This window comes from Euleptes europaea, chromosome 8 (assembly GCF_029931775.1).
Source record: "Euleptes europaea isolate rEulEur1 chromosome 8, rEulEur1.hap1, whole genome shotgun sequence".
Taxonomy (NCBI): Eukaryota; Metazoa; Chordata; class Lepidosauria; order Squamata; family Sphaerodactylidae; genus Euleptes; species Euleptes europaea.
The window spans coordinates 65,095,361-65,123,171 of NC_079319.1; the positions used below are offsets into that span (position 1 = coordinate 65,095,361).

General features: G+C 44.6%; 1 protein-coding gene across 1 annotated transcript; it reads left to right on the forward strand.

Moving 5' to 3' along the window:
- The first annotated feature begins 727 nt into the window (after positions 1-727).
- CNDP2 (carnosine dipeptidase 2) lies at positions 728-27,811 on the forward strand. The gene is made up of 12 exons (XM_056854017.1): positions 728-732; positions 6,689-6,781; positions 10,634-10,777; positions 11,909-12,071; positions 15,202-15,290; positions 16,791-16,991; positions 18,877-18,961; positions 23,459-23,619; positions 23,940-24,104; positions 25,002-25,143; positions 27,390-27,537; positions 27,742-27,811. The coding sequence occupies exons 2-12, from the start codon at positions 6,719-6,721 to the stop codon at positions 27,809-27,811; spliced, it is 1,431 nt and encodes a 476-aa protein (XP_056709995.1). The 5' UTR covers positions 728-732; positions 6,689-6,718.

Genomic DNA, 27,811 nt, shown 5'->3' on the forward strand with positions numbered 1-27,811 from the left:
TAAGTGATTATTTAGCTAGCTAGACTTTATTTTCGTGTTCCCTGATTTGTAATAGCAGATCTCCAGCTACTACCTGGAGGTTGGCCACCCTAGCTAAGTGTCATCTGTTCCTAGCCTGCTTTTTCCATAGGAAACATCTTTTAAGTGATTATTTAGCCAGCTAGACTTTTATTATCTTGTTCCCTGATTTGTAATAGCAGATCTCCAGCTACTACCTGGAGATTGGCAACGCTACCCATCAAGCCCAGCCTGCTTGCACATTGGATATTGTTTTATAGGTTGATATTTTAATCAAGAAAATGCAAAAAAAAATATTATTATTATTATTTTTTTTAAAGCCCCGCCTGCTTTCATTTCCCCCTCGAGCAAAGACGCGGCTTCCTCTTCCTCGTCCCTCCGCCTTAAGCCAAAAACGCTGTCGTCAGCGGATCGAGGCGTCCCCGGGCTTCTGCCGGAGCGGTCACAAGGCGGCCCCGACGGCTCCCCTGGCCGGTCCCGTCCAACTTCTCGCCCTGTCATCGCTTCCCTCCGGGGCTCAATGGAGCGCGGCCCGGGAGGCGCAGGCGGGCCCTGATTGGTCCGCCGGCCGGGCGGGCCCGAAAGGGGCGGGCCCAGGGAGGCAATGCTTTATTGCTTGCAAAGGCTCGCGAAGAGGGTTGCTTGTGTCCGCCGGCTGCTTCCCGTGCGCGCAGGAGCAGGGGGTGGGATTCCCGCGCCGCCGCATTGCTCGGGGTGAGTCGGCGGGGCTGCTGGCCGTGCAAGTGGGGAGGAGGAAGAGGAAGAGGAGAGGCCATGCCAAGTTGGCAAAGTTTGCAAAGGCTCTCCGCCGCCGCCGCCGCCTGCCCGATGGGCAGATGGCGAGGAGGAGCCACGAGGGATTTGCGCTCCGCTCATCCGTCCTGATCCCGCTTCCCCCCCCCCCGCGCTGGATCCCCGGGGGTGGGAGGCGGCGTGGGAGTCCGCGATGGCTGCGGCGTTGATCCTGTCCAGGGGTTGCGGGTCTCTCCTCCGCCGCAGCAGCAGCAGCCACGCTCGGAGATGGAGGCCTGCCCCGATCCGCAGGGTGGGTGGCGTATCCGGGGGCGGCTTTCCCCGAGATCCGGAGGGCCTCGGCGTGCCTCCGCCCTTGCACGGCCCAGGGCTTTAAAGGGGCCAAAGCTTGTTTTCCAAGCAGGGTGCAGCGACCCCCCCCTCCCCCAAGCCTATTTATTTAATATTTAATAGAGGCTTCCCCAAGCCTTTTTTAAATTATTTTATTTTATTTTTATTTAATAGGGGCTCCCCCAAGCCTTTTTATTTATTTTTTTAATTATTTTATTTTTATTTAATAGGGGCTCCCCCAAGCCTTTTTATTTATTTTTTAATTATTTTATTTTTATTTAATAGAGGCTTTCCCCCCCCCCTCTCCCATCCTCCGTGTTGGCTCTGGCTGTTTATGCACGGGAGGTTTTGCCTGGGGTTTTCCGCTCTCTAGATGCGCATTTCCCCCCCCCCATCCTAATTCTAACAGCTCTGCCTTCAGGGCCGGTGCTCCCACTAGGCGGTCGCCTAGGGCGCAGACCTCCAGGGGTGCAGAACTGGCCCGAGGGGCACCGTTTTAAACAGATGCATTTCTTGGGGGGGGGGAATGCAACTGTCAATTTATATTATTTTATTTTAAGGGAAGCACCACAACGGTGCTATGGAATATCACGGATTATAACGTCTTATCAAAAGTGGAGGGCAGCAGGGAAAGAGGAAGACCCAAGAAGAGATGGATGGACTCAATAAAGGAAGCCACAGCCTTCAGTTTGCAAGATCTGAACAAGGCTGTCAAAGATAGGACATTTTGGAGGGCTTCCATTCATAGGGTCGCCATGAGTCGGAAGCGACTTGACGGCACTTAACACACAACACACATCAAAAGTTGTGTGCTTTTGTTTTTCTGCAAGACATCTGTTTTTGAAAATTGGTTAGCAATGGGGGTGGGGCCCCCGCAAGTCGTCATCCTTGCCTAAGGCGCAAAAACGACTGGCACCGGCCCTGTCTGCATGGGGGCTTTTTGGTGAGTTGGGAGAATTTGGGTGGGGGAAATGCGCATCTAGAGAGCTGCAAACCCAGTCGAGACGCGTGGGCCCGGGGCATGCCTCGTGTGCTGGACCCTTCCAGCTGCAGAAGGGCGTGCAATTCTCTGTCTGTCCCCCTCCGGCCCTGGTTTTTTGGCCTTGAAGCTGGCCTTGAGAGGGGAAAGGTAGAGGCCCATTGAAGGGAGCAAACCAACATAGGAAATGCTCTGCAGGGAGGAAGAAGAGATGCTTGGGCCTCCTGCAGAGGAGCGTTGAAGCTGCTTTGCAGGGTAAAAGGCAGGCCCAGAAGCGTGGTGCTTCAGGTGCGGGAGTTGCCAGCTTCCAGGTGGTGGCTTGAGATCTGCTCTTACAAGTGATCTCCAGCTGACAGAGATCAGTTCACCTGGAGGGAATGGCTGCTTTGGCAGTTGGACTCTATGGCATTGAAGTCCCTCCCCAAACCCCGCCCTCCTCAGGCTCCGCCCCAAAAACCTCCCACTGGTGGCAAAGAGGGACCTGGCAACCCTATCGAGGGCTCTTATGTTCGTTTCGTTTAAAGGGGCTTGGTCTAGCTACTACTTTATGTTTTGTGAAATGTAGTTGTCACTCCACTGATCCTCATGGTAACCTTGCACATAAGGCCACGTTTACACCCTGATTTCCCTTTTGTTTTTATTTTCTGTCTCTCGGCTTCCATCCCTCTCTGTTTCATTTCTTCGCTACTGACATTTACAGTAGCCTGGTTGAATGTCTTCTCTTGGTTGGTTTTTGGGGTCGTTTCAGGGAATTCTTGCAGGTGGCTTGAAGTAGGTGTGGCCAAGCTGACAGTGTTTTGTGCTGGAGTTTAACTGGCCTGTTGTGTGGCGCCCACACGGCTGCTCCTCCCATTTTCAGTGACATCTGTAGAAAGGTGACATGGGCCTAGATGCCCTGACTGCCACTACACAGCAAATCGATTGGTGTTACATGTTCAGCTTATGTAAAATTAGAATGCAGGATCATGCAACATCCTAACTGGGCCCATCAAGACTAGGGGTGTTTTCCTCCATGCTGAATAATGCACATTCATTTCATTTAATTAAGTGGATTTTCATAAAGGGGCTTTAGGATCCAGAAACCAGTTAGTAGCAGTGTCTGTCTTTTTTTTGTTTTTTAATATATTTTTTATAACATAACATAACACATAAAACAAACAAATACTATAAAAATAAAAAATAAAGTACAAAAGAGTATAGATTATATAATCTGGTTAATACATTCAAAATTGCAGTTACAAAATGCAAAAAATACCCTTTTGACCCTCCACCCACCTTAAAAAGTGACCCATCACCAGACTCCCAAAGAGGTGTCTAAACAGTTTAAAAATTACTTTATTAACAATAAAATTAAAGAATAAAAATAAAACTAGTTTCTAGAACTCGCTAACTTAATTAGTAAAACCCATTTTTGCCAGTTTGTCCCAATATGTGATGGCCTTTGCCCATGTTTTTTTAAATTCTTCCATATCTTTTCCAGGTTGGAATTCTGTTAATTTGGCCATCCTCATATACATCCATAATTTCTCTCTCCAGTCACGTATTGATGGTTTATTTACTTGCTTCCAAACTTTAGCTATTACAATTCTTGCAGCAGCAAAACTATATTGACAAATGACCCTATCATTTCTATCCATATTTTCTTGAGGAATTCCCAATAAACAGAATTCAGGATTTCTTTTTACTCTTATTAATCAAATTATTAGTTTCTCTAATAACTTTTTTCCAAAAACTTTTAATTTTTTTACATATCCACCATGCATGCATAAAAGTTCCTCTTTTCCACATTTCCAGCATAAAACCATATCTCCTTTTTTCATTTTACTTATCATCACGGGAGTTATATACCATCTATAGAACATTTTGAATAGGTTCTCTCTAATTTCATTGGTTATTGTAAATTTAAATTCTTTCTTCCACAAATTTTCCCATGTTTCCAAATCAATATTATATCCTAATTCCTTCATCCATTTCACCATTACTGGTTTAATTCTTTCTTGTTCTAAATTTACTTCAATTAATAGTCTATATATCCTTCCTAACAATCCTTTATTTCCCTTTATTAATATCTTTTCCAGTTTGGATTTATTTTTGTTAAATCCAACTTGTTTATCTTTATTGAATATATCTTTTAGTTTATAATACAAAAACCAATCTTTAATAAGTTCTTCTCTACTTCTTAAAGTCCAATCTCCTTCTTTACATTCAATAATTTCTTTATATATGTTCATATCTAAATTTAAGTGTATCCCTCTCTTCATAAATGCTTCTATTGGACTGATCCATCCCGGAGTTTTATTCTCCAAAAACCTTTTGTATTTTTTCCAAATTTGGAATAAACCAAATATAATAATATGAATATTAAAATCTTTGTTTACCTTTTCCTTATCATACCACAAATATGCATGCCATCCAAAACGTAAATTGAAACATTCTATTTCCAATATCTTGGGATTCTCTAACGTAATCCAAGTCTTTAGCCAAACAAAACAAGATGCTTCATAATACATTCTTAAATCTGGTAACCCCAAGCCTCCTGTTTCTTTTAATTCAATTAAATTATATGCTATTCTATGTCTTTCTTTACCCCATAAAAATGTAAAATATCTTTTTTCCAAATTTTAAATATTTTAACCCCTTTTATAATTGGTAAATTTTGTAATAAAAAAAGCATTTTGGGTAATACCATCATTTTAATTACCGAAATTCTACCCCATAATGATAAAGTATTTTTCCCAATTTTATAAATCTATAACAATTTGTTGCCATTGCTTAATATAATTATTTTTAAATAAATTAAAATTGTTTGAGGTTAACCAAATGCCCAAATACTTTATTTTATTTTCAATAGTGAAGCCTGAGCTTTTTGATAGTTCTTGCTGTTGCAAAGGTGTCATATTCTTAACCAATATTTTAGTTAAACCCTGCGAGCTTTCCATAAACCTCAACCGTTTTATTCCAATTATCGATTTGACTAGTAGGATTATTCAAAAAACAAACGACATCATCAGCATAAGCTTTGACTTTAAAATGATTTCTCCCAAATTGACATCCTGTTATATCTGGGTTAGTTCTAATCTTTCTCAGTAAAACTTCTAACACTAAAATAAACAATAAAGGTGAAAGAGGGCAACCTTGTCTAGTACCTTTTTGGATTTCAAATTGTGATGTCAAATTAGCATTAATTAACAATCTAGCTGATTGATAAGTATAGATATTTCTAATAGCTGACTGGAAATTTTTTCCCAAACCCATATACTCTAATATTTTTTTCATAAATTTGAATAATAATCTATAAAAGTTTCCATGATTTTTTGTTTGTCTGTTGTTATTTTACCCTCCCTTTTAGTTTTTAGTATTGGTAATTTCTTCTCTTTATGCTTGAGCTGCCAAGCTAATAATTTACGCAGTTTATTGGCATGTTCAAAAAATTTATGTCTGGTAAACATTTTTTTCTCTATTTCTGAAGTTATTAAAAATTCATATTGATATTGTAACTTTTTTAACCTATCCGTCTGTTCTTGTTTAGGTGATTTACCTTGTAATTTTCTTAGCTGTCTCTCCCCCTGTTTAATTTCCTCTAAAATCTTCTTTTGCATCTCCCTCTCTCTAAAAACCATCTTGAATTTTGTTGTATTAAAAGACCCCTAAATACTGCTTTACCGGCATCCCATACTGTTTCATCTGAAATTCCTTTGTCTTCATTCTCAGAAAAAATAATTTTGTAGATCTATTTTTAGCTTATCGACTATTTTCTTATTTTTCAATAAGTATTCATTTATACCCGATGCCTCATGAGGGCAGTGGAGTCCATACAGGAAACAGTGATCCTCCGCCTGCTGGGCGGCCCTATAAATTGGCCCCTATTAAATGTAGTTTAGTGACGTTACTTTCCACAGAGCTCGAAGCGCTTGAAATGGATGGCTGACACAGCTGTCCTCGCTTCTCTTACCCCCTCATGTGATCGGAGAATGGTTCACGACAAGCCACCTTGGTCTCTACGGTCCTCGTGACTTGCCTGAAACTGCAGTGATATGGATGCTCTCTATAATATGCCTTATTCATGAAAATGCAAACACCAAATTTCTCAGGCAGTGGAAATGTCCATGAGACGAAAGAGACCAAGGAATGCAGGTCCCAAAGTAAGTTGGTAAGTATAAGTTCAAACAGGACGCAAAAGGCAAGAGCGGTCGCGTCCGCGACCTCTCTTGCCTTTTGCGTCCTGTTTGAACTTATACTTACCAACTTACTTTGGGACTTGTATTCCTTGGTCTCTTTCGTCTCGTGGACATTTCCACTGCCTGAGAAATTTGGTGGTTGTATTTTCATGAATAAGGCATATTATAGAGAGCATTCATATTGCATTAAGAAACTTAACTTTATAAAAAACAAGCGATCTGTTTGTATAATAATGAGCTTGCGTGCTGTTTATTTCCTAACTACTGTATTACAGCAATTTGGTTTATTTACGTGGTTGAAACTGCAGTGCGGCAATTTTAGAAGCGGACGGATTCTAAAGTATAAAGGAAGTTGCTCTCTCTCTGTGACACATTCTGTGGTTGTGACCCGTTCAAATCTAGATTCTAAATCTCTTTTTTTGTCCCTTAGATTTTTCAGCCACACCATTCCGATCAGAAAATGTCATCGGCTCTTGAACCCCTCTTTGAGTATGTTGATAAACACCAGGATCTCTACGTTGAGGTAAGTGGCCCCATCTCTGTCTTCAGTGATGGCAGAGGAGAGCTACTCCATTTGTCCTGAGTGGCTGGAAGTGCATCCTTATGGGCTTCGAAGCAATTATTCCCATTTCTCTGACTATCTTTTCATTTTGTAATTTGCTTAGTCATGGAGCGGTTAAAACTCTTAGGGTTGTTTAGCTTGGAAAGAAGGTGGCTAAGGGGAGACATGATAGAGGTCTATAAAATTATGCATGGTTTGGAGAGAGTGGACAGGGAGAAGTTTTTCTCCCTCTCCCATAATACTAGAACACGGGGTCATCTGCTGAAGCTGGAGGGTGAGAGATTCAAAACCGATAAAAGGAAGTACTTCTTCACACAATGCGTAGTTAGATTGTGGAACTCCCTGCCCCAAAATGTGGTGATGGCTGCCGCCGTGGAAGGCTTTAAGAGGGGAGTGGACACATTCATGGTGGAAAGGGGTATTCATGGCTACATTCTCTCCAGGATCAGAGGAGCACGCCTATTATCTTGGGTGCTGTGGAACACAGGCAGGATGGTGCTGCTGCAGTCGTCTTGTTTGGGGGCTTCCTAGAGGCACCTGGTTGGCCACTGTGTGAACAGACTGCTGGACTTGATGGGCCTTGGTCTGATCCAGCAGGGCTTTTCTTAGGTTCTTTTTTATGTTCTTATGGCACGTAGTGCAGTCATAACTTTCTGCTCTCAAGGCTGCCGGATCACATACTCCTTTCTTCCCTGCCCCAACTTCTACAAATGCCGGTTAACCAGGCTTTGAATCCCACTAAAGCACTGGTTCCCAACTGGGGGTCCGTGGACCCCCAGGGGTCCGCGAGAACTAAATTAAGGTGTGCGAAAGAAAGTTATAAACCCATAATAAATTAATATTTTCAATTAAAAGTTCTCTATTATAAATATATATATATTCAAATATTATTCTAAGTTTAATGTTTAACTAACAGTTATGATTAAAGTTTATTTTCAAATTCTCGGAATTTTTATTTTGAACCTTGGGGTCCCTGCACCGAACAAAAAAGTCCTAGTGGTCCCTGGTCAAAAAAAGGTTGGGAACCACTGCACTAAAGGAATGGAGAATGTAAAGGCTGCACCGGCCCCAAGAGATACTTGAATGGCGATAGACAGTGTTTGGTGGTTCTGCTCCTTGCAGAATACGGTAGAAGCTCTTGCCTGGGACAGAACCTTCCTGTGGGCTTAGACCAGTGTGATTCTGCAATAGGGCTGCATTGAAAACGTCCTAAGAACCCTCACTGGATGCCTAAAGCTGCATCGTAGGGCAAAATTCATACAAACCAACTGCACAAGGTCTAAAACACTCAAAAGATTAAAGAGATCTTGGCCTGGCACTTGGTTCCGAGTGAGCCTCTCTGAGAAGGGGATTTCAAAGCTGCTTGTCTGTTTTCTATATGCAGGGAATTGTTTTATATGGACTAGTGTTCACTCCAGTTTCCCTGTCTTGCCACATGAAGGCTGCGATCCTGAAGGGGTGTGTGCTGAAACACTTTAGGAGCCGGCGTGACCCTGCGCCGGCGTAGGTGCCACCTTATCACGGAATAAAGTGGCACCTACACCGGTGAGAGGGCAAACATGCTGCTGCCAAGAAGCCATGCTCCTGCACGGGGCTCCACCGCCAGCACTGCTATGCCGGCAGCGAAATCCTGGAAGCGGGAGCCCGCACTGGCATGGGGGGCATTCCTGGGGGCGGAGCTGCCCCTTTGGACCTGGGGACGCCCCCTCAAGCTGCGGCATGGCTATGCTACTTATTTTGGTGGTGTAGCCTTGCTTTTTTCAATTGGGGGCATTTTTGCTTTTTGCTTTTTAAAATGCCTTTTATTTTCTTTGTGGCGGCCAGGAGTGGCGCAGCCACGTTTCCTCCACAGAGGCTTCTTGGCCTAACTGCCTCCCCTTCAGGAATGGGCCGGAAGTGGCCCAGCCCAGACACAGATTTATTGCTTCAGTAAGAACTAGAACAAAATAGTGCAGACAGAAACGGTAGCAGGGTTTTGCTTGGTCAGGAATCCCAAGCAGCTGCTTAATAACTGGCCCAGGAGGGCTAGTCATGTCACAACAAAGATGTATATTCGGGAGTTTCATTTTCTGAGTTAGAAAGTTGCTTGACTGGGGGTAGAGCTTGCTATGCCTGTGGGCGGAATTTACATGGTGTCTGGTCTTTCCTGCTGGAAACCTGAGGTTATAACCACGTCTGTCAATGGTTGGACTTTCATATTGAGGGTTTTCATGCATGATAGCTGCATTGATTAGAGACAGCTTGCAAGCGACCAGGTGACACAGAAGCTGCGAGAACTCGAGGGACTAGGAAATGTGTGCTAAAGGGGCAAAGGAGGCTCCGCGTGGTCTCCGCTGTGGCTTAAGCAATAGCAGATTGAGAGCAGAGCATTTGAGCTGATTGTAGCTCTCTAGTGATGGGTTTCACCCAGATCGAAAACACCCTGTTGGTGTTTAAATGAGTTGCGTCCCATGACGTGTGAGCAGAGGGTAGCTCTTTCCTACCTCTCCTGTTTTCCCAGCATCCCCCGAGACTCCTGGGAAATTATGCTGGGAATCATGGGGGCCATGGACACGATAGCACAGGAAGGTCACAATGAAGAGCAGGGAATCGGGTAACTTAGGCCCTGCTTCCCTCTTGGCTGCAATGGAGCTTCTTCTGTCCCTAGAAATTCAGGTGGTAGAAGAGCTGGGGACGGGGGTTGCCTTATTTCCTCTTCTTACCTATAGTACTCCATGTCTCATGGCTTCTTGGCCATACAATTCCCAGCACCTGCTTTTGGGAAGTTTTTGGGGAGCGGCTGTTGGAAAGAGGTGGGAGGCAGTAAAAACTGCAATTTTAGTAGGATTAAATCTAATAAAAACCCCTGCGTATGCAGACTAAGCCAGCAGTAGCTTTTAGTTTGCCCTGCAGAGCATTTGAAATTGTAATCTTGCCGTGCCTCTTTGTAAAACCGGTATAGCATAGGGTGTGGTGTAGTGGTTAAGGTGTCAGACTAGGGCCTGGGAAAACCAGGTTCGAATCCCCACTCGCACCATGGAAGCTTGCTGGGTGACCTTGGGCCAGTCATACACTTTCTGGTCCTGGCTAGTATTTGGGTAGGAGACCTCCAAGGAATGCCAGAGTGATGCGGAGGCAGGCAATGGCAAACTGCCTCCAAATGTCTCTTGGTTTGAAAACCCTACAGGGTCTCCATAAGTCAGCTGTGACTTGATTGCCAAAAAAAATGCATAGGGGCTAAGAAAATAATCTGTGATCTGGGAGATTCTCCCGTTCAAATTTAATGTCTGCAATAACTTCCTAGATCATAGAATCATAGAGTTGGAAGGGACCACCAGGGTCATCTAGTCCAACCCCCTGCACAATGCAGGAGTTTCACAACTACCTCCCCCACACACCCCCAGGGACCCCTACTCCATGCCCAGAAGATGGCCAAGATGCCCTCCCTCTCATGAACTGCCTAAGGTTATAGAATCAGCATTGCTGACAGATGGCCATCTAGCCTCTGCTTAAAAACCTCCAGGGAAGGAGCACTTATCACCTCCTGAGGAAGCCTGTTCCACTGAGGAACCACTCTGACTGTTAGAAAATTCTTCCTAATGTCTAGATGGAAACTCTTTTGATTTAATTTTAACCCGTTGGTTCTGGTCCGACCTTCTGGGGCCTTAGGCAAGCCACAGCCTCTTCCCCCTGTTCTGAAATATGTGGTCATGTTGGTGTATATAAATACTAAAGAGCTATATAGATGTTCACTAATTATGCTTCCTAGTGGTGTAAGGTAAAGTGTATTTTCTCTCCCCTCTCACCATTCTTGCCTAAATTACTTGCGGATAGCGACTGGCCAAGTGGGTGGAAATCCAGAGTGTATCGGCATGGCCAGAGAAGAGAGGAGAAATCCGGCAGATGATGGAAGTTGCAGCCAAAGATATTGAACGTCTGGGTGGCACAACAGAGTTGATAGACATTGGAAAACAGAAGGTAGGAAGAGGTTGATGAAAGCCGTGTCTAGAGAACAGTGTAGAGACATGTGTGTTAAATTGAAATCATTTTTTTCAGCGTCTTCTTTTTCATATCTGGGTGGGAGAAGTACCAGAGTCCTGCTGTGACTTCTTACTGGCCAGTAGCAGCTGGTTGATGCGCAGTTTGTGTGATCAAATCACAAGAGTAGTTTCTATGAAGACTGCCCATGGAGGAATGGCACACTGAGCTTGCCTCTCCGTTAATCATCCTGACTGCTAGCAAGTCAGGCCACTGTTCACTCTGTGAAATAGCTGGGTGAAGGATGGTGGGTGAAGGATGGGTGATGAGAGAGCAGGGCAGTCTCTTCCTGCTCTCTGGTTCTCTGCAGAAGCTGTTCTCTCCTGGAGATGGATGGGTGGATGCATGAGAGAGAATTACTTCTTTTGCATGCCCATCAGCCTGTTTTCCCTGCTTGTCTTTTCCAAGGGACGGGAGTGAAGACTGGAAAGAGAATTCTCACATTCATGGTCCTCTGGATCTCCCTTCCATGAAGCATGGAGAAAGGGGAGGGAGAGGTGGCTGATGACTGGAGGGGCAGGGGAGCGGGCTCCCCTTAGGGGTGGGGTTCACCCTGGAGACTGATAATATTGGTCTTAGGGTAGGTATTTAGACTCTGACACACAAGAATTGCTGCAACATTGTGGTGGCCGACAAAGCTGTGTAATGTATGTCTTGGGAATGGCTGTATTTCACAAAGACTCTGTACTAATGGTACTGAGCCGATTAACAACTGGTAGCCTAGATTTGTAGATGTTTGTAATGAAATAGTTGGAGAGCCAGCGTGGTGTAGTGGTTAAGAACGGTGGACTCTAATCTGGAGAACTGGGTTTGATTCCCTGTTCCTCCACATGAAGCCTGCTGGGTGACCTTGGGCCAGTCACAGTTCTCTCAGAACTCTCCCAGTCCACGCTGAGGCAGGCAATGGCAAACCACCTCCGAACGTCTCTTGCCTTAAAAACCCTACAGGGTCACCATTAGTCAGCTATGACTTGACAGCATGCACACACGTACAATGAAATAGTTATTCTGGTGATAAGATGTGTTTCAGGAAGTTTCCCTTAACACTAAACTTGGCATCTCTAATTCTAGCTTCCGGATGGTTCGGAGATTCCTCTACCTCCAATCATTCTAGGCAAACTTGGTTCTGATCCTCACAAGAAAACAGTTTGTGTTTATGGACACCTGGATGTACAGCCTGCAGCCCAAGAGGATGGCTGGGATAGCGAGCCTTTTACCCTGGTAGAAAGAGACGGTAAGACATGCAAGACACCATTCAATATTAGGGGAGGAGCTGTGGTTCAGTGGTAGAGCAACTGCTTGGCATGCAGAAGGTCCGAGGTTCAATCCCTGGCATCTCCAGTTAAAGGGACTAGGTGAGTAGGTGATGTGAAAGACCTCTACCTGAGACCCTGGAGAGCCGCTGCCGGTCTGAGTCGACAGTACTGACTTTGATGGACCAATGGTCTGATTCCGTATAAGGCAAGTGTTCAAGTGTTCAATATCTGGATTGCCTCTGAATATCTCCCAAGTTAGATATTCAGTGGCAATCTAGATACAGAATGGTGAATTTTCTCTCTAAAAATTTGTATCTTGCCTCTAATGAAACCAGAATGCTTTGTTTCTAAGGAACTGATAAGCGGCTCTTGCTATTCCTTTCATTTCCTGTTTCCTCCTTCTGGCTAACCAGGCTGCATTCCAAGCTGTCACTTTTCTGTGCCATTGAAATATCTTTCCGCCATCAGTTTGCACAATAACCTGTAGCGGCAGACTTTCAGAACGCACGCGCGTAAGCCGACTCAGCGCATTTTAATATCGGTCCTTTAATCAGATATTTTGATCAGACGCAGCCCAAATGAGTACTCTCCCCCCACCCCCTGGTCAAATGGACGTTATTTGTTTAAATGGCAGTTGCTGGTGTCAGCACTAGCGGAGTGCTGAAGATACCGTGGCTTTTTCCCCCTGCTGCCTCAGCATCTCTTTGGGAATGACTTCCCATTTTGTTCATTATGGTAACAGATAAGCTTGTAATCTCAACTCAAAGGCTGATGACTAAGATAAGTCCTGACGCTGCAAACTGGAGCTATAGTAACATGCTGCCGCTTGCTAGCCAAGGTTCCTGGTTATTACGCAATGACAGGTTGCCCTGTAATTGAGAGAGTGCTTTGAAAGTGAACCCTGCACGCCTTTTGAATGCTGCTTTCCCTTGGCTATGTTAATGATTAGTGCCCGTTCCATGTAACTTCAGATGCACACCTGGCTAAATGTCATTTGCTGAGTGAGTAAGTACTTAACTGTGTAGGGCAGCATGTGCCTCACGTCTCGCTTGGAGCCGTGTTGTCTCACTCAAGCGTGCAGCCCTCACATGCAAGGGATGCCTTCTTTCTTTCTTTTCCCCTGTTCTTAGACCGATGTCTTGAACAATAAAACCATAAAACTTAAATAAGACCCACCTCTAAAAACATCTCCCTCCGTTGCTTCTGTGCAGCCTCCAAAAAATGAGCAACAAAATAGGTATGCTGAGGGTCAGTGTCCTCTAAGAGGAACTGAACCTTTTGCTCCAAAGTTGCTCGAGAAGATTTGTTTAAACATGGTATAATCCATTTTAGCCTAAGTTGGTATACTTAAGGACAGTGCAAAAGGATATGTGCCAAGGAGTCCACTGACTGAAGAGGGCAGGGATACAGCCGGTCTGAAAAAGGGACCTTTAGCATACGGCTGCAAGGGATGCAGAATGACTCAGCGTTGGTGGTATGATGACATTGCGGAGGTGACAACTGAGTGCCCCAGTTGGCATGCCAGCACTATGTAACAATAAAAAAGGGGGAAACTCAACCAAATATGTGGAGAGAACTGACAAGGTTGAGCTACAAACTAGACGCTATAACAAAATTATTATGTTTATTGCAAGGTGTACACTATAAAATGGTTAAAAACATAGGGCTTGGAATACAGGCTATATATAAAAATATCAGTTATAAAGTTCTTATATATGCAATCAGTGTAAATGACCAACGCTAGACCAGATGCTTTTCGGCCTGAATAGCCCTGCCTCAGTGCTCATAAATACAGAAATTTATTTAAAAACCCATGCGGAAATAAACCTTATGAGATATTTTTATCTACTATTTTGTGTGGCTTGATGTAAACTCTTAACCCAAATCTTGGGTCTTGTTGCATGGACAGTTGCTCACACAATCGGATACAGAATTAATAATGCTTCCAGATGGGTGTACATCAACCTGTGATACTTCTGTTTTGTAAGTAATACTGGTTGATGTGCACCCATCCAGAAGGCATGCCAGCACGTACAAGTTAAACCTAACTGTGTTTTCCTTTTTCGCCATGGTAAGGTGAGAACTGCAGGTCGGGCAACAAGTTGTTGGGTGTATGCAATTCTGTATGGGTGAGTTAGTCCTGCTTGCCTGGTATCCTGTATGAACTGGGCCTAGAAACCAGAAATTCCTGCTACAGTGTGCATGCCCAGACAGCAATTGCCAACGTTCCTCTATTGCAAAATCAAGGCATGGGAAGCGTTTTGGGGTTCAGGCACCAACTTCTCCGCTAATACGCCAGCACTTGCAACGGCGAGTGAGCCTTGCAGACTATATCGACTTGTGTCAGTCCTACAGGTTTTTTGGCCGCATAGACTGGTACCAGGTGTGCCTGTTGCAGTAATCTGGAAAACTGATATGATAAATCCCCAAGAGGTCTGAGGTTGTGCTCTTTATGGTGGGGAGGGGCAGCTTATCTGAGATTTTCGCAAAGGACTGCTTCATCTCCGTGTTTATCACTTGGTGACTTGCAGCTAGATATGAGAACTAACTTCATTGACAACTGTGGTGTATGAATTGGTGCAAAGTAGGTGTCCATGTCCTGTCTGTAGCTTTTGATCACTGGCAGCTCCATTCATGCATCGTCATCCCTTCATCTTGCAACACCAAGTGGTCATCCTGCATGCTTTCAAAGCAAGAGAACTTCCATGATTAGGATGTTAGGAGAAGGTGGTTTAGCTTTAAAAACAAAAGAAAAGCTGATGAGATGTGAAAAGATGGGGAGGGGCTGTGGCGTAGTGGTAGAGCATCTGCTTGACATGCAGAAGGTCCCGGGTTCAATCCCCGGCATCTCCAGTTAAAGGGACTAGGCAAGTAGGTGATGTGAAAGACCTCTCCCTGAGACTCTAGACAGCTGCTGCCAGTCTGAGTAGACAATACTGACTTTGATGGACCAAGGGTCTGATTCAGTAGAAGGCAGCTTCATGTGTTCATGTGATGGTGTCTGTTCTGTATGCTGCTGTTCTTTGGTGCAGGACGAATGAGTATTGAGCTTCCAGGGGAGAGAAACCCCTGCCCCCTTTCTCACTGCTTCTGTTTGTCTCGTTTTAGGGAAATTGTATGGCCGAGGGTCAACAGATGACAAAGGTCCCGTGCTTGCCTGGCTGAATGCCTTAGAAGCTTATCAAGAAACTAAACAGGTAAATCGCTGTTCTGTTCAACTTGCTGTCTTTGTAAAAGATTAAACTCTAGACTTTGGCACTAAGCCATTGTGTGTCTTGTTGAACATTAAAAAATTAAGCCCGCTCAATTTGATAACTGGGCCCAGAAGAATCCGTTATGAGTCAACCTCCTGAAAGTCGGCTGAACATGTGAATTTGCCTTATATTGAATCAGACCATTGGGTTTATCAAGGTCAGTGTTTGTCTACTCTCACTGGGAGCGGCTCTTCAGGATCAAAGGTGGCGGTTCTCACGTCGTGATCCTTTTAACTGGAGATGCCAGGGATTGAACCTGGGACCTTCTGCATGCCAAGCAGATGCTCTACCGTTGAGCTCCTCTCATCTTGTGGCTCGCTGTGAGGGTTTGTTCACTGTGCATAAAACTGGTCTCCCTGACTACAGTGAGGCCGCACTAAACCGGCTGTATGCGTAGCCTCCCTTTTCTCGCACCTGCAACTGCCACAGTGATGGCTTGGCTTGTCCTTTGGATGTTCCTATAAAGATGGGGAAAGGGCAGAAAAACAATGAGAACCTGCAGCCTGGGCAAATCCAGACAATCTGGAGGAGAGCTGCCCTTCATCCAGGGGCCTCAAATTATGCAGCTCAGCCTTAAAATGTATTGGGGGGAAGTCGTTTTTAAACATTGCGAATAACGTTGATTTAGGAAAAAAATTGGGCAGGTGGTCTTTGTGTGGTTTCCATTATTGTGCCCCACACCAGAGGGCATGCATAGTCCTTTTATCGCAGCTGCTACATTTTGCAGGGTGGCTCGCGCTATGCCCAACCAGATTGCAGAAAATACAGACCATGTTTAAAAAAGCAGCGGACCTCAGCAGAACAGATCACTGAGAAAATTATAAAAATGCTGAGTGAAAAGTCAATATGATGTAGTGGTCTGAGTGTTGGATTAGGATCCTGTAGATTCAGGTTCAGATCCCCCACTTCGCCGGGAAGCTTGCTCGGGGACTTCAGGCCTCACACTGTCAGCCTCATCGATATAAGGTTGTTTGTGAGGAAAAATGGGGGAGCATGTACCGAATATTGTTCACTGAAGTCAGACACACAGAATGCTGATACCTGAATGTCCTTACTAGGTAGCAGTCAAGGCACATCTATTTACTAGTTTCAGATAGTAGGTATTCTTAATTAAATTGGCAAATGTCTTCTGTGTGACATGTTACGTTCTAAATTCTCCTGTGCCGCTAAGCTTCGATGACTAGTAACTGCTGATTTGTTCAGTTGTGCATATTTGCCGGTGTTACATAGTGCCCTGAAAATTGGGCTTCACTTCAGGACATCTAGGTTCCAGTTCCTATTCAGTCCTGCGTGTGCCTTTTCTCTGCCAGAGCCATCATAGAGATTGTGAGGATAGATAAGAATTACAAAGCACTGTGGTCAGTGCTTTAGACTAAATTTGTGTTGCCACGGGTTGTTCGTTTTTTGTTAATTTTTGGCTATTCTCTTCTATTTTCTATCTAGGAAATTCCGGTGAATGTCAAGTTTTGTTTAGAAGGTATGGAAGAATCTGGCTCTGAAGGCCTGGATGAGCTGATAGTTGCACAAAAGGACACTTTCTTCAAAGATGTTGACTTTGTTTGTATCTCTGACAACTACTGGCTGGGCAAAAAGAAGCCCTGCATTACCTATGGCCTCCGAGGCATCTGCTATTATTTCATAGAGGTAAGGAACTACAGAGTAAATGGACTCCAATTGTGTATAACTAGAGTCTGATTCAGCTAAATAATTGTTGATGTTCTGGAGGGGCAGCATCTGTTGGCATTCCAGTTGCTTTGGGTGAACAGAAGAATACTGAAGGTGACTTAACAGCCCTTTCCTGAGGGGGAGGGCTTTGCTGGTGGCTGGAGGCAGCGCCCAAAGGAGGTTTTGGCCCTCCTACTGAAGCCAAAACCTTGCCCTTACCTGTAAAACATGTGGAACTGCTCCATTGGGTTGCACGGGGATGCGGCACCTCAAAAGGTGGCGTATCTCCAGGTAAGGGGAAAAGGGCTAAGGAGGCTGCCTAAAGGCAGCTTCTCCCCTGGCCCGGCGCGGGAATGCCCCTGGGAGGACGACACAGCGAGGCTGTGCTGGCTTCCCTGGGCGGCACTGCCACGGCAGCACCAGGAGGATGGCGTGCATCCCCCCCCCCCCCCGGGCAGCATAAGTGGCATGGATGCCGGCACAGGGGGCCCAGATGCTGGTGCAGCCCCTTTCTGGCCTCCTAAGGACTTTCATCCTTTCGGCTCAGGAATGGGCTGTCAATGCTAAATCTTGCCTAGGTTTAGACACTTCTGATAGCACTTATCTATCACCGTCTATATATTAACAAGATACTATTCCGGTGTCTTTGGAGCTTAAAGCATTTTGCAAATCTTTTACTGATTTCCAAGAGCTAGTTAACTGCGACCACAAGTAAGATTATTCACTGAGCATTTTCTGGGCTGAGCAATAAGATAAATGCTTGCAAAAACAGCCTCTTGCTCAGACTTGGGTAATCATTGTGGGCCCTAGTTTGAGGGATGCTGTAGTCACCTATCAGCTGCATAGCCCAAGAGCAAGTAACAGACATTGAGAGCTGTATAAGAGGCCATTCCTGTCACTTGTTCTAAAGTAACTCGCAGACTTCTGCGAGAGAGAGCATCCCCAAGGCCAAATTTGTAACATTTTCTTTTGAAAAATGAACTTAGAGGTTTTGTCAGTTGGAACAGTTTTTGGAGCTTTGAATAAACAAACAGCCTGTAAATTTAGGAGGATTGCATGAGCAAGTGTCTGAATTTCGGTTTCAGAAAATCCTTATTAGCTATTGTCACCTGCGATCTTCCTCTTCACTCATGCTACTGAAATGGGCCAACAGCCCCATTAAGCTGTACAATGGCGTAGAAATATATAGGCAACTGAAACTCTGGTCGTTTAAGCATGGGTACTTTCACTCACGTTTGCCCCCTGTCTGTCTTGGTTGTTCCTTGGAGTTATGCATGAGTTTTCCCTCCATCAGAGGTGGCCTCGCTGCCAGCCCTCACAAACCCCAGATCTTCCCATTCCTCTTTTAGCCCGATTCTTCCACCTCCCCTGAGCTCAGCCTGGGTGAAATCCCTGTGCATAAGGCAAAGTGTGGGGCACGCAAGCTTAGTTTCTCTCACAGCCAATTACAAAGCAGTGTGTAAAGAGGCGGGGATGCAAATTCTTCCTGCTTCCTGGGAGTTCTTTCTGGGAAGAAGAATGGACTTTTAAGACGAGGCTTGGTTCCCTCCCCCCCCCCATTCTTTTTATGATGCTCTGTTTTGTTTTTGTCTTTTAAAATGCATTTTGGCTGGGCACTTGGATTTCCGCGGGTGGGGGGACTTCTCTCTCAAAGAAAGAACTACAGCCAATCACAAAGCGGCATTTCAAGGGGCGGGCTTCTTTTTTTGAGTTCCGAGACTGCAGGTGCATAGCTTCTAAAGAAGAAAGTGTGGATCCAGTGAGCAACAAACCTCAGGGAAAACTCCCATGCATAAATGACCTCTGAGATATTAGCATGTAGGTATATGTGATGGTTGAATGGCCTTTGTTTGTTCCCCTACAGGTGGAATGCAGTGACAGAGACCTTCACTCAGGAGTCTATGGTGGCTCCGTGTACGAAGCTATGACAGACTTGATTGCCTTGATGGGTAAGGCCTGGTCCTGTGGTTTTAAGTGCCACCGCCTTGAAACTGAGGGAATTTACTTATAGTTCAAAGGCAAAAAAATCTTTAATGTAACACTCCCAAGTTAGCAGTAATGTTATGGGTAGCCAGAGAAAGGGCAGAGAACTTCTTACAGGATCAAGGCAAACACAAATATTCCAGTTGTTGGTGGACTCAGTAACAGCGATGTGAACAGTGCCTACAAGACATCGTAGTGAAGCCATTTAAAGAGAAGTGTGGCTTGTATATGTAAAAGGTCGGTGGGCAGATGCACCTACAATTCTGTGCCCATTTGGTTTCCAGTTCTGTGTCCAGCTGGACCGAGTGAACCTCTGTTCTTCCATCCCCCCCCCTTTGCCATAGACGTTTTTTTCTCTTACCGCCTCTTCTGCTGCCTGCAGCATTCACATGTGCATACCCAAATTTTCTATGGACGTGGTGGCAGGAATTAGTTCTAAGTTTTTTCGTGAGCAACTAGAGCATGGGACTGCTGATGGCCCTTGGCACAACACATCACATGGGAGGTGGCCAGCCCTAGTGTGTAATCCCATATGATGTAACAACTGCCAGGGCCAGTTCCAGGTCTAGGGAAGAGCACTTGGCAAGATGCCCTGTAATGGGCCAACTTCCTAGTGGGCCTAACTTTCAATAACCTTTGGGGAGGGGGCGTGGTTCCATGGTAGAGCATCTGCTCGGCATGCAGAAGGTCCCAGGTTCAATCTCCGGCATCTCCAGTTAAAGGGACTGGGCAAGTAGGTGATGTGAAAGGCCTCTGCCGGAGAGCTGCTGCCCGTCCGAGTAGACAATACTGACTGATGGACCAAGGGTCTGATTCAGTACAAGGCAGCTTCATGTGTTCACTAGCAGTGAGACATGCTTCCCATCCACCACACACACACACACAAAAAGGCAAGTAGTGACAGGGCTTCTACCGGGTGGTATTTGTCAGGTAAGGAAGGGGCGGGTGGCAGTGCCTGCTTCTACATTGGCTAATCACTTCCTTGGTTGAGGAAGGAAAAAATGAGCTGTGGCAGGAAGCATCAGCTCTTGCCACAATCTGCTTTCTACATACATGTGGCAGACCTGTTGGGGTAGTGGGGGAAGCTTTCTCAGTGGCTGTTGGACCTCCTGATGAAAAAGTAGGCTGAAACCGCTATTCTTCCTCAGCAGCAGCAGATTTGGGATTGGTGTTGGGCCTTTAAGCAGCACAGGACCTCAGCAGTTGCCTGATAGGGTTGCCAGGTCCCTATTTGCCACTGGTGGGAAGTTTTGGGGCAGAGCCTGAGGAGGGTGGGTTTTGGGGAGAGGAGGGACTTTAGTGCCATAGAGTCCAATTGCCAAAGCAGCCATTTTCTCCAGGTGAACTGATCTCTATTGGCTGGAGATCAGTTGTAATAGCGGGAAATCTCCAGCTATTACCTGGAGGTTGGCAACCCTACTGCCCGATGATGCTGGCCCAATGTATTTGTTTTGACTTTCTTTTTCCAGTGTTGCTCTTAAGCACAGTGGAATAAATGGGCATATGTATTGTGTTGCAGGACCAAAGGGTACGTCGTTTTTTAGTGGCTGTACACTGTCTTTGTGCTAAAACCGCTGTGTGACTGCTACGGGGCAGTCCTTGCCTAAAATTAACTCTGCTTTTCCTCAGCGGCTGCACTCTCGAGAGTTAGCATTAAAGTAGTGTGGTATTGTGCAGTTTCCTTGACTGCCTTAGTGCCTTTGTGCATAGCCTTGCATATTGCTCAGCCTTAATTTTGGCTGTGTGGTTCGCCCTGAATCTTGCCTGAAGGGAAACCTGTCCGATTGAGTTAAGTGACAGTTTTGTCAAATGTTGACTCCAGGAAAAGGGTGGGGGGAGAAAAGAAAGAAAGGTCATTGGCATTGTTCAAAGGCAAACTTTGAAGTTTGCTCTCACACAGAAGATTGTCTGCAGAGGAGTATCTTTGGACTTAACCAGCAGCAATAATTTCTAACCTCTTAGAAATTAGTAACTGGAAGCATGTGACTGGATAACTGTAGACCAAGCCTTGGGAAGAATTGGTGCTCCGTGGATCCATCTTGTGAACACGTGGTTGTGGCAAAGGGATGGCATTGTTTGCCTTGCGAGCTCATGGCAAATCGGGTGACTGTTTGCTTGCGGAACGCTAGGCAGAGTTGGCTGAGCTCTGGTTTCTGTACCAAAGAAGGGAAATCGGATCTGTTGTTACCAAAATTGGGCCCTAGGTGGAGCTTAACAACCTGTTCAGAACTTCTCAAAAGTACTGCCAAGAAACAAATTAGCATTTAAAGGATGTGGAGAGGCCTCTTTTAAAGAATCCTCCCTTCAATCCTTCTGATATGGGGCTCAGGTGGAAGCAGTGGCCAGAGCACTTCTGCTGGTTTACCACTCACACACCCCTTCCTGGAACAAAAGGATTTGGCTACCACTGCTGTGCATGATCCAGTCACTTTCTACTAGAGTACTGTTGCACTATGTGAATTTCCTAAAATAGCAGCCCCATGGTGAATAGAGTTGGTGTAGAATGCTACAGTTAAGTTGGTTTCTGGTATCAACAGGAGGGAGCATCTATTACATGTTTTGAATGAGCCTGACTGGCTACCAGCATGTTTAAAAGCAAAATTAAAGGTGCTGATTCTAACCTTTAGTGCCTTTCATTACCTTGCTTTTGGATATTTGAGGGAGTGTTTTCTTCCATATCTTTCTCTGTCACTGGAATCAGCCTTGGGAATTTGCCAATGGTGGATAGCCACCAGGTTATGGAACCAGTTTCTAGCCGAGTTTCATAGGATTCAAGATTGTTTATAAGATGGGCCTTGAGGAACCATCTGTTGGTTTGGACCTTTGGGTGTAGACTTGTACGCTGATTAATATATTTGGTGTTTAATGCAAGAGCTTAATATTTAATGGCTTTATTTTCTGCATCCAGCTTTGTTATAAAGAACACAAGCCCTCAGGCTTAAGGCAAAACTTGCTGTTTCATCATATGGTTTGGAATAGGGTACCGTATTGTGGGAGACTGTGTCAGTGTGGTTCTGGCCAAATAGACACTCTTCAGCATTACTTGTTTAGCTGTGACCTTCTCAACAAAGATAGAGACTGATGGATAAAGCCTTTTATCTGGGAATCTGTCTGTGAATTGGGTAATTTGAGGGTTCTTTTAGCAGGGGTGGATTTTAATACTACATTGGCAGTTGCCAAGTTTCCCCCTCCCCAGTCAATTAAGATAAAAAGAATACTAATTTTCTTATTATCTAGATATCTGTGATACAACAACAGCACCTTTATTGGCATATGTTTACAATTACTATAAAGACTGTAGAGTGCAAAAACTAGGACTAAACAAAGTCAAGATTTAAATTCTCTGAGCTACTGTGTCTACCGTGGCAGGATTTTGTCTGGAAAGAAAAAGTTGTACCTTGAACTTGTTCAAAGCTCCATTCCAGTTGACTAAGACTGAGTTAGGGAGCTTGGCTCGAATGTCCGCATAAAAGGCAATTCAGAAAAAAACATGTTGTAATGATTCTACACATCTCAGTCTGCACGGGCAGAGTCTATTTATGTATGGGGTTTTCTGAATCCTCCCTAATAGCACAGCTGAGGGTAGAGCATTATCCCTTGCAAGCACAAAGGCTGTACGTTGCTGTGGGTTAGTCAGGTGGTAGAAATAGGGTATCTGTTTATATATGTATAGTTCTTTTTCTTAATTTTGATCTTAGTGTGACACTGCTCAGGGCCGAATTGGCCATATGAACAGCATCATTAAAGTAAAGTAAGTATGGTTTGGAGTCACTCTGTTTTCACTCTTTGGATGCCGGCTGCCCAAAGAGTCCACAGCGGTGCACTAAAGTGGGACCTAATGGCACAGCGGAGTGGCTGCCATCACTGTGTTTGAACTGGACTGATCGTTAGGGTTGCCAACCTCCAGGTAGTAGCTGGAGATCTCCCACTATTACAACTGATCTCCAGCTGATAGAGATCAGTTCACCTGGCCGCTTTGGCAATTTGGCAATTGGACTCTGTGACATTGAAATCCCTCCCCAATCCTCCTCCTCCCCAGGCTCTGCCCCAGAAATCTCCAGGTATTTCCCAACCCGGAGCTGGCACCCTACTGATTGTTGATATAATTCCCCACAAGACCTGTGTGAATTGGCTGTGAGGTAGGCTTGACAGGTAGTGCTTCTTAGCCAAAGAAAAGATAATTGCTAAAGCTTTCAGTTTATTTTCAAGTTGCTGAGGAAATTAAGACAGCCTGAAGGCAACATCATATTGCTTCTGCTCCCTCTGGTCCTAAGGAAGCCATGCCAGTGACCACGTTGTTTATGATGCATTGGACTTTGTTGCTCCGTTTTATGAACCACCACATTGGGAGGGTCTCTTAAATAAATGTTGTCATGCGTCAAAGCAAGAAGGTTGCGGACACCAGCAGGGCTGTATTTTAAAATATCTGGCTATCTCTAATACTCCACTCTGTTGCCTTGTAGGATCGCTAGTGGATAAGAAAGGAAAGATCCTGATTCCTGGCCTTTATGACATGGTGGCTCCCCTCACTGAAGAGGAGAAAAAGCTTTACGATCAAATTGACTTTGATCTGAGGGAGTATGCGAAAGATGTAGGAGCCACACGACTGCTGCATGAAACAAAGGTGTGATATTTTCCCATCTTCTGGCTCCAGCTCCTCCAGCTGTAAAATATACAGATCTGTTGGAGGAGGAAATAGAGCAATATGACTGGAAAGGTCATAATTGACATCTGTAAGGTATTACTGAGGCCTGTTTGCTGCCTGGTGGACAATTGTTGCTGTGTTGATCCCAAAGATTAGAAGGTACAATGGTGGGGAAATCAATCTCTTATCACACCCTTTTAGGCTGGTGTGTTTACAGTTACCTAGCTCATTCTGCCTGTAGAGTGAATTCTTGTGACTGACTTCACAATCTAGTCTCATATCTTCATCCCCACCCCCAGAATGACATCTTGATGCATAGGTGGCGATACCCATCCTTATCCCTCCATGGAATAGAAGGAGCTTTCTCAGGATCGGGCGCCAAAACTGTGATTCCACGGAAAGTTACTGGCAAATTTTCGATAAGACTAGTGCCAGACATGACTCCAGAAGTTGTGACCAAGCAGGTATGTGTGTGTGTGGGTTGGGAGAGGTGTGTGTTTATATGGCAGGGGGTTAATTTGTATCTTCCTGCTTGAATTGCCTAGACCAAGTAGCCACCATTTTTCCTCCTTGGGATAAGATCTATGGCAAATTTTGGCGCTGATCTGAATTTTTCAAATGGCAGTAGCTTATAAGTGAATTATTGTTATGTCTTAACCAGATGCTGTTTAAGCTTAGCAGCTATTGAACTTGTGTTCCATGTAATGAGAATGCAAAAGAAGGCGATTTGAAGTTAACTTGAAGCTTTGCGGTACAGATGATAATGTATGCAATCTCCTTAATATAATTAGTTTCCACTCCTAAACGTCACTGCACATTCTTGTACTGGGAGGCTCTTTATTTTCACAGAATTCTCACATTCGTGTCCTCAGACATCTTTGTGACGGTGCTCTGAAATTAGTAGAGCTGTTAAGTGTTTTTTTTTTCACTTAACAAATACAAATGTCCATTAATTTTAGTGCACTATTGGAGTAGCACAACCTGCAGCATAATATGGGCGGAGGAGAGGGTGGAAATGAAATACATAATGTTCCTGCTCTGTGACCTGGCAGGATTTATGCAGACAGACCCCTGCTGGTTTTGTGCCTTTTATAGTGCCCCCACCCCAACAATCTACCCAGACTATAAACATGTTAAAATGGAGAACTTGATTTCCATGGGATTAGGTATTATGCTTTGAAATAATAAGTTTGAACGTGGGAGAAACATGGGAAGCTTAATCTGACAATTAAGTATAGTGTTTTAGGTGGAAATGTGAGACTTCTTTGCCTGTCTAGAGATTAATGTGTGCCTAAGCGCTGGGCATCCGTTTAGGTTCTAGCTGCGTTGTATTAACTGGCCGTACCTTCTTATTGTCAAAGGTTCAGGATTACTTGTCCAAAACGTTTGCTGAACTGCACAGCCCCAATAAGTTCAAAGTCTATCTGGGCCATGGTGGAAAACCTTGGGTATCGGATTTTAACCATCCTCACTACATGGCTGGCAGAAGAGCCATGAAAACAGGTCAGTAAATCTTGAATGGGATCAATCTCAATCTGACTGGCCTAGGGGAAAGATGCTCAGTTTACTAGGATGCACCCACCAGTACTATCAAAGAGGTCCATTTGCCAAGCCATGCAAGAAGCCTTGATTCTGTCTCTGCCGTTGACTGGGTTAGGTTTATAGTAGATTGTCTGTAACTTAGGAAATGGTCTTCCATATTTTCCCTCCACCTGGCTAAACTTCATCATGTCAACAGTAGTTTTACAGTAAGAGTATCCCTTGTTCGGACATCCCATATCCAGACTGATCCGAAAACCGGACCCTGTGAGCTGGCATGCAGGCAGAACCATGCAGCCTGCTTTCAATGTTTCCTCTCACCTAAAAAAAATAAAATACAGTGTACACTGCATCGTAGGTGGAGACTGACAACTGCTTGTATCCCATTTGGGAACAGAGGAAAGGTGAATCTGTTGGTGCAACCTATGAATGGATATCCATTGTGGAAATATTGGAACTAAAAAATTGTATGTGGTTGCTGTTATACTTAATAAGAAGATTAATCATCATTGGAGACAGTATTGGAGCTACTGAGGCTAAAATTAAGGAATAAGTGTGCAAATATAATGACTGAATGGGACTGATGAAGAACTGTGAAACGATCTTCTCCCTAGGCATCGTCACTGTGCACCATCCTTCAGAGAAGATTGTATTTTTGGAATGAATGTGACTGTACTTTTCGTACTTTTTGTAGTACCAGTGTAATTTTTATGGAACATTGGCCTTGTAGCCTTTGTGGATCATTCAAATACACTTATCATAGAGTTATATATAGCCATTGTTAGTTAGCTGTTGCTCTTGTTTAACAGCTGATACAGGTATTCTGGTGAGATAGTTACACCTTTGGTTTCTGATTATTTAATGTACACAATAGTATTAAAAATATTGTTTAAAATTACATTCAGGCTATGTGTCTATAAAACATAAATGAATTTGTGTCCCATCCCCAAGATATCTCATTATGTATATGCAAAACTTCAAAAATATTCCAATATACGGAAAGATCCAACATATGGACCGCTTCTGGTCCCAAGCAGTCCGGTTGAGGGATACTCCACCTGTATACTATTTCCACTTAAAGGAGGAAAATCAGCCTAATTTAAGAGGAACCCCTGAAATACAAACCCAGATTCGACTGATCTATGATACATTCAGTCACTTGTCCTTTTACAGTCCTGGCATCCTCATTCACTCTGTTGGACCCTTTCATGCTTATCCTTGGGCCTCAAGAGCTGTTGCCTTTTGGCAGCACCTTTCATTATGCTGCTCCGATCAGCTGGATGTGTGGTGTGTGTGGAGAACCAGCCCCGCTAAAGCAGTCATTTAGTAAAGGAGACAGCCGCTTACAGAGCAAATGCTTTCAGAAGGAGAAATGGCATATGTGAGGAAAGTTGTGTACAATGCCATCTTAAGCAGCATTAGACTCTTCTAAGACCATTGGAGTCAATGGTTTAACTTGGCTTAGGATAACAGTGTGCAATGGTTTAGCAGTAATACTCTTGTGTTCTAGCTCGGCTGGAGATAGAGAAGCACAAAGAGACAAAAATTATCCTGAAGATTGTATGCAGTTGTAGGGCTTTGAGTTCATTAGAAACAATGATGTGTGAACAAATCCTTTGTTTTTTTCTAAACTGTAAAGATTGTTTGTCCCACAGGATAGCTATGCATATGGCACATGGGTACAGTACCTCACACAGAGGGGCACAGAGCCCCTGAGCAGGCATCGGGAGGGGCTGTGGCTCAGTGGTAGAGCATCTGCTTGGCATGCAGAAGGTCCCAGGTTCAATCCCTGTCATCTCCAGTTAAAGGATCAGGTAGTAGGTGATGTGAATGACTTTTACCTGAGAGCTGCTGCCAGTCTGAGTAGACAATACTGACTTTGCTGGACCAATGGTCTGATTCAGTAGAAGGCAGCTTCCTGTGATTGTCATGTGATATGATGATTCTGATCCTTCCACACTTTTTTGTGAAAGATACCCACCACCCATTGTGGTTGACTCAGTCTGAACTGGAGTCCGGCGTGGCTGTACTTCAGAGCTTAAAAATAGTGAGAGATCCATTAATACCTAATTTGGCCTTTAAGGGAACTGGCCTCACTGCTACCCATCAGTCACCTTCTTTCTTCACGTGAATACTCTTAAGTGTCAATGGCTGCATGGTGTAGAAAAACCATTTTCCTTTCTCTTTTCCTCTCCCTGCCCCCTCCCAAGTATTTGGTGTGGAGCCAGACTTGACCAGAGAAGGAGGGAGCATTCCTGTCACGCTAACCTTCCAAGAAGCAACAGGCAAGAACGTAATGCTCCTGCCTGTTGGATCTGCAGATGATGGAGCCCATTCTCAGAATGAGAAACTCAACAGGTAAGGCATGGGAAGGGACACTTGACCAATCTATAAAAGCTTTCAAGCTGCAGACCTATGATGGGCTGCTCGGAATAGTAGCTGTGCTCCTGTCTCCCAGTCAGGAAGCGGCATGAATGCGTACCCTGTTCCCAGTTAATGCTGGCATTGCTGGGATCTATTGACTTTTCTTTGTTCAACATTAATGCCTTTTCTCCTTTCCAGGTACAACTATATTCAAGGGGTGAAACTGTTGGGTGCGTACCTGCACGAAGTTGCCCAGCTGAAGGACTGA

Excerpts from the sequence above, each read along its gene's own strand:
- CNDP2 (XM_056854017.1), top strand. The coding sequence starts at position 6,719 with ATGTCATCGGCTCTTGAACCCCTCTTTGAGTATGTTGATAAACACCAG. Across the intron at positions 24,105-25,001 it reads CAGAAGTTGTGACCAAGCAG|GTTCAGGATTACTTGTCCAA; the intron begins GTATGTGTGTGT and ends TTATTGTCAAAG. Across the intron at positions 25,144-27,389 it reads CAGAAGAGCCATGAAAACAG|TATTTGGTGTGGAGCCAGAC; the intron begins GTCAGTAAATCT and ends CCCCCTCCCAAG.